The sequence below is a fragment of the Gilbertella persicaria genome, assembly GCF_025201335.1.
Source record: "Gilbertella persicaria strain CBS 190.32 chromosome Unknown B0P05scaffold_17, whole genome shotgun sequence".
Lineage (NCBI taxonomy): Eukaryota > Fungi > Mucoromycota > Mucoromycetes > Mucorales > Choanephoraceae > Gilbertella > Gilbertella persicaria.
In genome coordinates this window covers 21,759-34,061 of record NW_026251978.1, presented here as the reverse complement: position 1 = coordinate 34,061, position 12,303 = coordinate 21,759, and the positions used below count along the sequence as shown (strand labels likewise).

At 36.7% G+C, this 12,303-nt stretch overlaps 5 protein-coding genes across 5 annotated transcripts; 1 reads left to right on the top strand and 4 right to left on the bottom strand.

Annotated features, from left to right (window-relative positions):
* Positions 1 to 57: 57 nt before the first annotated feature.
* Positions 58 to 2,795, top strand: B0P05DRAFT_571091 (T-complex protein 11-domain-containing protein; the record flags this gene model as incomplete). The annotated part of the gene is made up of 3 exons (XM_051581358.1): positions 58 to 478; positions 538 to 1,703; positions 1,749 to 2,795. 3 exons carry the CDS (start codon positions 58 to 60, stop codon positions 2,793 to 2,795), a joined length of 2,634 nt encoding a protein of 877 aa, XP_051435381.1.
* A 213-nt stretch (positions 2,796 to 3,008) lies between these two features.
* B0P05DRAFT_578942 (uncharacterized protein) lies at positions 3,009 to 4,528 on the bottom strand (the record flags this gene model as incomplete). The annotated part of the gene is made up of 2 exons (XM_051581891.1): positions 3,009 to 4,303; positions 4,351 to 4,528. The coding sequence occupies 2 exons, from the start codon at positions 4,526 to 4,528 to the stop codon at positions 3,009 to 3,011; spliced, it is 1,473 nt and encodes a 490-aa protein (XP_051435380.1).
* Positions 4,529 to 4,963: 435 nt separating this feature from the next.
* Positions 4,964 to 5,563, bottom strand: B0P05DRAFT_586553 (uncharacterized protein; the record flags this gene model as incomplete). The annotated part of the gene is made up of 3 exons (XM_051582521.1): positions 4,964 to 5,108; positions 5,149 to 5,231; positions 5,273 to 5,563. 3 exons carry the CDS (start codon positions 5,561 to 5,563, stop codon positions 4,964 to 4,966), a joined length of 519 nt encoding a protein of 172 aa, XP_051435379.1.
* A 4,238-nt stretch (positions 5,564 to 9,801) lies between these two features.
* Positions 9,802 to 10,382, bottom strand: B0P05DRAFT_539129 (uncharacterized protein). Its single transcript, XM_051577914.1, has 2 exons — positions 10,277 to 10,382; positions 9,802 to 10,230 (listed from the first exon to the last, which is right to left on the bottom strand). The coding sequence occupies exons 1-2, from the start codon at positions 10,371 to 10,373 to the stop codon at positions 9,875 to 9,877; spliced, it is 453 nt and encodes a 150-aa protein (XP_051435378.1). The 5' UTR covers positions 10,374 to 10,382; the 3' UTR covers positions 9,802 to 9,874.
* Positions 10,383 to 11,381: 999 nt separating this feature from the next.
* On the bottom strand, positions 11,382 to 11,892 carry B0P05DRAFT_596291 (uncharacterized protein). The gene is made up of 2 exons (XM_051583122.1): positions 11,858 to 11,892; positions 11,382 to 11,803 (listed from the first exon to the last, which is right to left on the bottom strand). Exon 2 carries the CDS (start codon positions 11,795 to 11,797, stop codon positions 11,483 to 11,485), a length of 315 nt encoding a protein of 104 aa, XP_051435377.1. The 5' UTR covers positions 11,798 to 11,803; positions 11,858 to 11,892; the 3' UTR covers positions 11,382 to 11,482.
* Positions 11,893 to 12,303: the final 411 nt, after the last annotated feature.

Here is a 12,303-nt window from a genome sequence, read left to right as displayed (position 1 = left end):
TTTCCCTTGTTTTTTCTTCTTCTTTTCTTCTTTTTTATTTTCTATTTACTGCTAAAGATGGACAATCCTTTCCATGATGCTTTGGAGGAAACGAAGAGTGGGTTTTATACAGTTGATGCTGTATCACTCTACCGATCATCCAAGAAGCCTTTTCATTTAGAAGAGAGATTCAAGCGGGATCTAAATATACAGCAACAAAAAAAGAAAAAGAGCATTCACCAAGTCGAGTCAAAACGAGAAGCTATTCTGCAAGAAAGAAGAAACAGACTGAACCAGAATTTCCAAAAAGTACAACAGATTGTCAAAGAAACCAAAGACAAGCGACAAGACATGATTAACTTGTTATCAAAAACAATGGCCATGGCTGAATTCAATCGAAACCTCTATATCGAACAGAGAAGGAACAATTCGAAAAAGATTGTTGAGAGAGCAAAGCGTGTGGCACTTCAAAACCAGGAAAGGTCTGAGCAGGAGCAAGGTAAAAGAAAGGCATGGAAAATGAAAGAACGTTGGTTGACTAATAGCTTTTATTTATAGAGAGACGTAGAGCTGAACTTGAAAGCAGATTAGTAAAGACTGAAGAAAGACGATTGGCTCACTTAAACAGATATAAACAGCAGAAAAAGAAAAAATCCATTTCTTCCTCTTCTTCATCTGAATCTGATATGCCTAGTATGTCTACTACAACAAAGAAAATTGCGACACCTCCTTTATCTCCATCCTTATCAGCACCTAAAAAGAAGCCTTCCTCTTGGTCTATCATATTAAAAGCTTTCAAAGAGTTGGGTTTGCCTTTGCCTTCTTCACCTGATACATGGCTTGAATTCAATGCACTTGTCCAATTACTTCATCAGCCCAAAGTCATTGTAATCACAACCAAAGTACTCAATACAGCCCTCAAAATCACAGACGAAGAAAGCAGACACCGTGCTCGTGTGCTCTTAACTTCTTACATGACACTTATGTGCCCTAAAGAAGTAATACAAAACGTCGATGGTCCAGAAGAAAAGCGTCTACATGCAGCCGCTCAAGAGATGCTTCAATTATTTGAGACTTGGTTGCGAGCGCATGGACGTCCTGGTGCTACGGCTGCTCGCCTAGCTTTTGTGAATGCCTGGAATGATTACAACTTGCTTTTTGAGTCTTGGAAGTCAAGAGACTGCGACCAACTTGTCAAGAATATGATTAATTATTATGTAGAACTCTCTACTCTTCGTCAGACAATGATTGCACAAAGCTATGGGGATCAATCTGTGGGTGAGCAATTACAACAGCAACTGGAACAAGTCAAGATAAAATTGAAGAAAATCGGTGGAAATGATGCACTTTCCAGTCTGCAAAGAGCGTTAGAATTGGCTGCTTCATCCACTTCAACTGGTAGAAGAAAGCAACAGCAGATCAACACACCCCGTTCCTCAGATAGTTTTGAGCAAAAGCAGCCCACTACATCAGCTCATCCTAAACAAATGAATCAGTTGCTTGATGGATTTGTTCAGCCTTCGCTTGGTTTGACAAATGAACAATTGGCGCATGAATTAATTCTGGATCCCGAATTCAAGTTGGAAAAGCACGAGCCTACTGATGAATTAGAAAAGCGGGTTAGGACAATAGCTGAAAAGGCATTCTTCGACAAACTGGAACAAGATATTGAACATCATCAGTCCTATGAAGCGCTACTTTCCTTGATTCAAGATGTTAAGATGGTAAGTTGAAAACCAAGCAAACAACCAAAGCTAACTATTTTGAAGCGATTACTTTCACTTGTTCGACCTCATACTTCAATGCATCGACAAATCAACGAAGCTATTGACTTGAATCTAATTGAGCAACAAATAAAGCAGCGGTCGTTTGATATGCAAGCTATGATTGATTATGTTCTCCAGACCATGTCCAACATGTGTGCTCCTGTTCGAGACAGTGAAATTCAAGACACCAAATCTATGAGCATTATAGACCAAATGAAATCGATACTTGCCATACTTGACAACATGAATCTTGACCTTGCTAATTTTAGACTACGTTCCTTACGCCCACACCTCATGAGCATGGCTGTCGAATACGAACGTGAGAAATTTGCCACTATGATTAACCAAGGCACAATTCAATTGGTCCGTACAAAAGCATGGCTGACAGAGTCTACAGAAAGATTATGTCAAGCAGTTGCCCAACGTAACCCCGAAAATGTATTGCCAGAAAAGAACAACAAACCTTCGCATGATGCTGTGTTTGAGGATGCATTTGTCTCTCTTTTGACGAAAGCACAACCTGTGATCCGTACACTACATGATTTACCAGAGACTTTGGCGTTGGACTTGCAGCGTATGGCCAAATATCAAAATGAAGTCCAGGCAATTACGATGGTGGCTGCCTTATTGATGCTTGCCAGGAATTTCGGATCCGCTCAACCTCAACAGTTATCAGAATTGGCTATCAAGTTATTTACAATGTTGGAAGACAGCACAACATCCATTGACCATCTTTCTACAGAAATCGAACGATCAGTGAATGTGCGACCTGAACGACGAGTCATGGTTCGTACCATGGTTGACAAGACAGTTAGTCATTCAGACACAGTGTATTCTCTACTTTCTCGACGAGTTGCTTCTGTGATCAAGTACACAATTCAGAATAACAAATTTGTTTCTGACGCAGTTCTCTCAAGCAATGGATTAGAACCAGTACGTAGTCATTTGCAGTCTATCTCTCTTAAGGTCCAAAGACTGGCAAGTCATCATAGAAAAGTGTACTCAGAATGGTATGATGAGATCATTGCTGAAGTATTGAATAGTCAATAAACTCCTGAATTCAATTATTCGTTGTCTATACTTTGGACAAAGAAAATTCATCGTATAAAACTGCTTTTCAGTGTAACGTGAAATATATGTAGCGTCTCCTTTTTTTTTTTTCTCCCTGTAAATAAAAGCGCCATAAAATAAGGGGGAGCAATCATATGAAAATAAATGTGCATATACAAGATTTTTATACAAAGAAAAAAGAGATTACATAAATTACATACAAGTTGGTTGTTCCAATAAAAGATCAGGTCCTTTCCATAGATTGATAAAGATGGCAGCAGTCAAAATGATGGCAAACCGACACCAACGAAATAACGAACGAAATAAATAACGAATGTGAAATAAGATATGATTCACCAATCCCTTTTTAGGTGATTCGGGGTTCACTGTCTCGACTTGTTTTGAAAGGATCGGATAGAGATTGAGTTCTGCGTAGACAGTGCCGTTGCCTTCTGGCCCAAATAGACTAATATCACCCTCTGAACGTTTGGTGAGGTAGTGTTCGGCTTCATCCAACATGGCACGGTCTTCAATACCCAATGTCGACAGGAGTGTGTCTACTGCATAATCAGCTGGTGCATTATAAAATGAGGTGAGATTGCGCTCAGTCATTTCATATAATTTACTCGATAGACTACTGGTATCGCTCAGTTGAGACAAGCTGGTATCAGATCGACTTTTTGTTAGGCCATTCCCTTTCCATACATGTTCCAATTCACCTAATAAGCTTTTTTGTTGGTATAATAAGGATGTTGAAATTGTAGAGGAAGTAGATCGTTTTGATGTCATGCTTGGCGTATGAGGAGACCATAGACCGCGGTCACGTAATTTACTTAAAATGAGACGATGGTCTTCTAAACTATCATTCAATTCTCTGATATGCACTCGCTGTTGCTCGAAGGCTTCTTGTAATGCTAAGTAGTTTTGCTGCGTTAATTCAAATTGTTCAAATTCCTTTTTCAGTGTATCCAGATCTTGTAAAGAAGTCATGAGTTTGGCTTCTACTGATTTTTTGGATAGTTGCAAATGTTTGTTTTCAATAAACAGCTCTTCTAATTTGACGGTCAATTCTTCTAGTAATTCTAAATCTTCTGATTGTCTTTGTTCAAAATCCCTTCGTTCATCCAGTTGACCCACATGCTGTTGCTTCTTTAGTTCTTCAAGTTCTTGTACTTTTTGTGCTGCCAAGTCCAAGTCGTGCCTGAGTATTTCAATTTCTGATTCCAGTTTTCTTTGTTTCTTTTGATAAGCTTCATTTGTGAATTCAGATTCTTGTTGTGTTTGTTCCAACATCTGCTGAATTTCTGCATTTTTTCGTTCAAGTGACTCAATGATGGAATCATATGCTTTTTTACTTGATATGAGTCTCATGGTCTCTTCTTCTTCCTGTTGTTGCTTTGCTTCAATTTCACAATGCTTCACATTTTGTAGTAGCTTATCGTAGTCTGATTTGAGCGCTTGGTTGTGTTCTAGTAAGGATTTACCAATCTCTGCTGCCAACAATAAATCTAAATTGCTGTAAGTATTTCTGTAATCGATGTGAAAATGATCTTACTTTTTTCTTTTTCTCTAAGTGACTTGTATGCATTTTTCAATAAAGAACCAAGTTCAGATGCAGATTTTTCGGCTATACCAGCAACAACGGAAGATATAAATGAAGTGGTAGAATCAGCAGGTGAATAAGGCGGTTCTTCTTCCTGATAAAATTTATTGGTAGGAGTAGACTGAGACATTTTACTGACTGGCACAACCTGAAGTCTTGGTTTTGACCTTTTATGAGAAGCAAGCATATGAAAAAAGAAATTAAAGGAGAAAAAAGAGAAAGAAAACGAAAACATGATGTTAGTATTTATACAAAAGCGGAGTTATGATGATTATTGTTGCCTTCCCCCTCTCTTTCTTACAATGCTTGAACATTCCATCTGCTGACCTACGGAATTAAAAAAAAATGTTGGGGACTAAGGTACGAGGTCGTACAAATAAGAGACAATAGGCACCCTTTTACATACACTCCTTTATCATAGTCCTTCTATTACACTGCGTCGTACAAAGCATGAGAGAGAGAGACAATAGAAAACCTTATTAACAGGCATTATGCATGTACTATAAAAAGATATTGTATGGCCAATGCCCTTGAAAAAAGAGCCTTTATGACTATATTGTGCTACCTACGGTTTGTTTCTGAAAATGGCAATGTAAACAAATGTACGCTCCTTGTTCGTAGGTTTGTCTTCAGTAGACAAGAAAGCTAACTCAATGGCTCGACCTGAATTACGCAATGCATCTTTTGCAAATTGGCCTGTGACAATATAGCTATTTGAATTGAGTTTACCAACAAACATGTTCCTCTTACGTGATGGTGCTGTAAGGCGTAAATAAAAAGTCTTCTCTTAAATAGCCCTCAGATATCAAGCGGTTCAAGATGTGTTCAATATCCTATGTCGATCAATTATAAACACGGTTTATCATAGACTTACGTATTCAGTGTATGTTTTGTCAATAGGAATCTGTATACGATCGTCTTGTTGCACACGCGTCTTTGCTATTCCCAAGCCTCGTCCCTGCACCATTTGAACCAGTTTAGCCATAGTAACCCTTTCATTTAAATCCTTTAATAGCATGCATAACCGAATAATGGCTTCTGCTACTGGACGAATATTTTTGATGTGGACACTCTCTTGAGGACGAGTACAGTTATCACAAATGCCACAAGACTGATCAGGTGTTATCTTGCGACATGTAACATAACCTTGGGCACATTTTGCCATTTCATACACTATCAACAACAATCAATATAAGGCAATATTTGTCTTGATTCTTTCTTTTGTCCTTTACTTCTTACTTATCTATCCATTTTTTCTACTACTTATGAAGACAGCTACGACCAATGTATCGGAATGTTTATTCCGTTAAATCCGGCCTTTGTACAACGCTAAATTGACTTAACAGAGTTTGCAATCTCATAAAGGTACTACATCATTGGATAATAAAGGCTGCTTCATGTTTATACGTGTGAGTCAACACAGTGGTAATGAGAGATATTTACATGCTCTAGCTATTCTTTATGGATTGTACTACATTCTTTTCTCTTTTTGTTTTAAAACTATGAGTATGAGAACAAGGAATACTGTTTTATTATTAAAGCCAGATCCTACAGCTGCTTACTATACAGTTTGATTTTTCCTCTCATAGCTAACCTTGCTTAATATTTTATTTTCAATATGAAGGCATAAGGATGATGCATTATTTAGACAACATTTGCATTTTATCACAAGACCCTCAATACTTACAACAAACGGCTCAAAGGGTAATTACAGATTTAGAATCACTAGGTTTCATTATAAACCAAAGGAAGAGTTTATTAACACCATCTCACATTCAGGAATATTTGGGGTTCGAGTTCGACACCAAAAAAATGACTATCAGAGTTCCAACTTTAAAAGTCAACAAACTGATGCAACGGATCAAGCAAGCAATGACACCAACAGTAAGGACACGACGATGGATAGCGGGTCTACTAGGCAAGATCACAGCGACGATACTAGCGATAAGAGAAGCGCCATTGCATATACGTCATATCCAAAGAAGTCCATCGAGAAGTTTGTCAACACAAGCGTACAATTGGGAAGGCTCATATCACCTGGAGCAACAAGCGATGGAAGAACTAAAATTGTGGAAGAAATTTTTAACCAAAAAGAATGGACTACCAATACAGAGGATTGCCTTGAAAAAACCTCAAATAAATATCGCAACAGACAGTTCCGACACGAGTTGGGAGAGTACACTGTCCAATAATACAGGCATACGGGTTCTGGACAAAGGAAGAAGCACAAATGTCAATAAATGTAAGAGAACTGCAAAGCATTTTGTTTGCACTGAAGTTGCACACAGAAGAATTCAGAAACTCAACCATAAAAATTCTGACCAACAACAAGATCTCAATAAAATATACGACCAAGGTGGGCGACACAGCGTCAATACACTTACAGAATATAGCAGTACAAGTACAGGATGTATGCAACAGATACAATCTCCAAGTAATATACCAATACATAAAGGGAATAAACAATGTGGAAGCGGACAGGTGATCCCGTATAAAGAAGCCTCTATACGAAAGCACGATTCCAAGAAAGTTTTTCAAGACCATCATGAAAAAATGGGGACCGTTGACCATCGATAAGTTTTCCACTAGACAGAATGCACAACTATCAACTTACTGGAGCCTGAGACCAGACCCGCAAGCAGCAACAACAGATGTGTTCCAGCAACACTGGCGGATGACAGGATTATATGCTTACCCTCCTTGGAAGTTGATTTCACCAGTACTGCAGATGATAAAAATGAAGGAAATCAAGAGAATGGTATTGGTAACTCTGTGGTGGCCAACACAATTTTGGTACCCAATGATACTAGGGATGAAAAAGTTGAGCAAACCAATATTTTACCAGAGATCTCAGAAGAAGCGATGAAATTCTTAGAAGCTCAAAGGGCAAGCACGAGGAAGATGTATGACAATGGTTGGAGAATTTGGTTAACTTGGTGCCAGAAGAAAGACTTGGACTGTAAAGAATACAACATTAACAATATTGTGGAGTTTTTGAATGTTAACAAGCAATTCAGCACTCGACATTTGAATACTATTCGATCGTCTATTGCGTCAGTTTTTAAGCATATCCATATTAGCAAGGATCCTATTGCTTACCAACCATTAATCCAAGAATTTTCAGCTCAAAAAGAAATCAACCATTACCTGTACCAGCAGATCATAAACTGAAAGTATGGAATATTGACGTGGTCATTCAGTATATCAAGGTCAACTTGAGCAATAACCAAACCATCACTCTTACAAATTTTCAACAAAAGACCATTGTTCTACTATGCATTAATATCATGGCTAGACCAAGATCAGACATAGGGAATATACAATATAGGGATGCAAGATTAGAATATGACAGTCAAGGTACTTTAATAAGCGCCAGAATCCATTTCCGACTTCCTAAAGAATCTCAATTGAAATCATGTAAAATTGGTGTTGTTGAAGATACAAGTATTTGTCCTGTTGTAACACTACACATATTCCTTGAAAGAACGTTTTCTTTGAGAATCAACTTACCGTTGGAACATAAGCTATTCCTAGCCTACATTAAAGATACTCACAAGATTTTTTCTCAACCAAGGAAGCAACTGTTGCAAAGTGGGTCAAAGAAATTATGAAACAAGCTGGTATTGACACTGAAAAATATGGTCCACATTCAATCCGTTCCGCAGCTAGTACCAAAGCATTCGAGAAGGGCAACTTAATTGAAAATGCCAAACAACATGCAAACTGGAGTAGAAATACTCAGACTTTCGAACGCTTTTACTACAAACCAACGACGACATTCACTCTGGGGTCACAAATCACAAATTCAATTTTTCTGCGGAAAACCTTACCACGTTGGAAGCAACTGAGATTGTTCTAGGAACAACCAACAATCAAAATGTTGCCGAAGCGAAGACTGGAAATGTGATAAATGCCCACCCTAAGTCTTGGTTCTACAATATTCGAAATTTGTTTAGATAGATAACCCTTCTAAAAAAATTGAATGTTATTATTATTTGCTACTTTGAAAGATATAAGGAAGAAAGGAGTTTTAAGGTTTATTACCATATTTATATGAAAATAAAGCAATATTTCGATTTTACAGCTTTCTAACTTTTTCTCTATAAAGCAGCCACTAGTCTTCGGTCATGGTCAACTTTATGCTGCTTTTTCGTGAATTAAGCAGCTCGTCAGTTTGAAAATCTTACTGGATGGTGAAAAGTCAAAAATCTTGAGCGTTCAAGGCCGTCACACAAATAATATGGTATATAAGGAAATCCTTTAGACATAATCCTTTCACTTCACTTATGCCCATTTTGTCTTTCGTTCCAACTAACATACAAATGTAGGAAAAATAAATTCAACGAGTGGGACTTGTATCAAAGCAATGATGAAAATGATAAAGAACAAAGCAATGGATTAACCAGCAATCCTACGTTCGCATCTGTTAAGAATTTGATGGGTAGGCGTAGTGATTTAATTGCTTGCAACAACAAGAAAATTCCGCTTTGCCTTTGTGAGGTTAAGAACGGCCAATCCAGCTCTGCCTTATTGAAACAAGAATCCAAGAGTATTCGTTGCACTAAATCTCTTCAAGTTTTCAATGCAATGACTAGTGGCTCTGAAAGCATCTGGTCTTTGGATTGAAATGGCGAGTGTACTGAATACAATCAGATCATTATTTAACAAAATGGATAACAGGACACAAAAGTTATGTGTATTATTTGACCAAGCACCAAGGAACCGATATTGTATTGTCAGGGCAAAGATTGTTTGTCCCTGTTGTGGAAGAAGAATTAGACATCTTAGAGTCAACGCTTATAGCTTTTTACGAACTAAAGGTAAGATAGCTTCAAACCTGAGAATAGATGTGACCGAAGGCAGAACTAATGTATACGAAATAGAGCTGTCTCGAGGATTACGATGAAGCATTAGGCAACAGCTTCAATAATGACTCAAGCAATACTCAAATACACCACAGTACTTAATAAAAAAGCTTCTCTTCAACTTACTTTTTTTTTTGCATCAATTTAGCTCTTGCGACAATTGTACAAGGACAATAATAAGAAAGCGTTGAATCTAACTAAGTGTATAGAAAGGCCCATTATAATTTGCTTTCAGGTATCAACTTAATTGGTGATGCCATTGCTTTTAGAGCCTGAAAAGCATCTATAGTTTAAGGTCTAAGAGGCTTAAGTTTAAATCATTCCTCAAACTGACAATACAGATAAATCAAAAGCTTGGATCATTCTCTCTTGTTTTGACGATCTACACTAGTAAGCCGTACACTTGATTTTGTAGTAAGAGCTGAATTAAACAGCAACATTGGTGATATATATAACAATACAAAGTGTTAATAAATACTTCAATTCAGATTTGCTTTAAATATGATATCGACATTCAATCATTACACACACATAAATGTAAAAAATAGATACTGCGTTTATTGATATCAGACAATTAATCCGCACGGTACTTTGTTTCACGAAGAAGCTTATCATTCGTATTTACAACATTCAACCTGGCTCTTGCTAAAGGAGCAATCATCTGATCTAGTTTTTCCATCATATTCCCATTCAGAACCATATTCTTTACAGGTACTTGCACCAGTGACAAGAAAGCCAGTACAGTAAGACCACTTACAAGTCTTCTTCTTGATACCGCAACATTTGTAAGAGTAAAGAGCAAAACCATCACAGGCTTTTTTACCACCAGCGACAGGGTAACTGTACTTGTAGTCATGATTACAAGCATAATTGCTACCGTAAGCAATACCAAAGCAAGTGTGGGTTTGCTGGCAACTTTGGTCTTGGTAGGAGACAGGTTCAACATTGGCCATTTCAACAATACGAGCTGAATGAATTATAAGACTTTGATTTATGCATTGCTAGCAACTTACTATCACTTTCAGAAGCCTTCTTGTCATCAACAGAGACAGCTTGAACAACCAAGAGCATAGCCAAGACAGAAGAGATAGATTGGAGTAATTGAACCATTGTAGTTTTTGTTTGAAATAAAGAAAAAAAGTGTAAAACCAAAAGAGTTTATATACCTTTTTCATTTTTTGAGAACGTCTGGTTTCGAGACCCAGTTTCTCAATAGTTACTCTCACCAAACTAAACTTTAGTCTTCCAAATGCGTTGATTTGCGTCAAAAAAGAAAATAAATTCGTAAATATACACCATATCATAACACTAATGCATGATTGTTTACCTATAGCTACCTCTCTCAACTTACTTCATTTAAACCGATATCGCTTAAAATCAAATAGGATATCAAGTGTAGACCCAATACTCATAATCATTGAATAAAGGCTTTGCTCATAATCTTTTGACCATATTCAAGATAAAATAACCCTGAAAGTTTATTCAAAAAGGAAGAAACGTATGCAGCTTGTAAATCATGAGTTTTCTTCTTAATGCAAATATTTGCCTCAATTAGGTTTTGCAGAAATTAGTAAAGAGATATGTAGAGAATAGATTTGCTTATACATGATCTTGGAATACAAACATTGAGTTCCACTATTTGCTTCCATCAAACCAATTGATCGACTGAGAAGTATTTTTCTTGAAAATACACAGGTAAAACCAAATATGGGTTTCTTATTTTCTCTCTTTCTCTAATTACATACCTTTTACTAAAATAAAATAGAAATATGTCTAGGAGACCATTTTAGAGGCGTTAGAGTATTAGATATAGCAAAATTGAAGATCCTTGTGAAACGCAATTAAACTCCATTGCCCCTAAAAACATGCATATTTATTTGTTTGACTGCTTCAGGTAGAAAAAGAAGGTTTCCCTTAGAACGTTATGTTAAACTCAATGCAAAAGAGAGTATCCCATCTAGTTCTAAATGCGTCAAAAGCGTTAGTTCTCATATCCCTCTTTCCCCCCTTTTTTGAGCTCTAGCAAAGTATTTTTAACTTTGGAAGGGCTTCAATGCAAAAATTGTACATACATAGTTCTCCCAATATGACGAAATTGTTTATAAGTTTTTTAATGAACGTATTTGAAATAAAGAATTTAGAAATGTTTAAATGAGACGGAAGATAATAGTAACAATGACATTGGTGTACTTGAGCAAGAACCAGTCTTTCGCAAAAGATTAATCATGCCTTTTGTTTATCAAATAAACTGTAAAGAAAACAAATAACAAAAGGAAACCCGAATTGAAATTGAGAAGAGTAGCAGCAGACGTAGATTTACTAGCAATAGAAGAAGAAGAGCTAGCAACAGTGGCGGAAGATGTTGCAGAAGACATGGCACTGTCGAGGACCTTGTTGAAAATATCTTTGACACATTGCTGATCCGTACATTTAGCAGCTTCATTACAAACACTAGTACATGTATCTTTTCCAAGCCCACCAGGTTGTGAGCAACTGCTGATGCACTGATTGATAGCGTCTTGAAGGCTTTGCATTTTAAACTATTTGAAGCATTTTAGTCCATCATGCCTCTTAACAAGAGCCCAAATTATTACCTGATAGTCAGCAAATAATATGAGAGAAAAAGAGATACTTTATTAACGCTTTTATATACTTTAGAGACAATAGTGATTTAAGAACTAATTATACTTGATTTTGTATTACCTTGAAAGAAAAGCTTGATCTTCCCATTTATACGAGCACAATGGATATATATTGCATGTTCTATAGCACTAATAACACTATAAAATATGTTAGAGGTATATTTTCATATAAGCAAAAGAGTAAAGTCATTTATTCTCTTAGAGAGTATTTGTAAAGTACTTTTGCTATGTCTAAAAAGGAAAGGGTTCACACAATGATCATTTACAACTTTTTTGATCTGTTAAAATCAGGTTACAATCTATTCTATTGAACAAATCAAAAAACGAATACACTCGCGCTTCTACTAAATCGAATATATCGACATAATAGTAAAATTAAGAACAGTTTACTGCGCCCC

What these genes read in the sequence shown, in the direction of transcription:
- B0P05DRAFT_596291 (XM_051583122.1), bottom strand. Translation starts at nt 11,797, where the DNA reads ATGCAAAGCCTTCAAGACGCTATCAATCAGTGCATCAGCAGTTGCTCA.
- B0P05DRAFT_539129 (XM_051577914.1), bottom strand. Translation starts at nt 10,373, where the DNA reads ATGGTTCAATTACTCCAATCTATCTCTTCTGTCTTGGCTATGCTCTTG. An exon ending in GAAGGCTTCTGAAAGTGATA is followed by an intron (nt 10,231 to 10,276) that starts GTAAGTTGCTAG and finishes TAATTCATTCAG; the next exon opens with CTCGTATTGTTGAAATGGCC.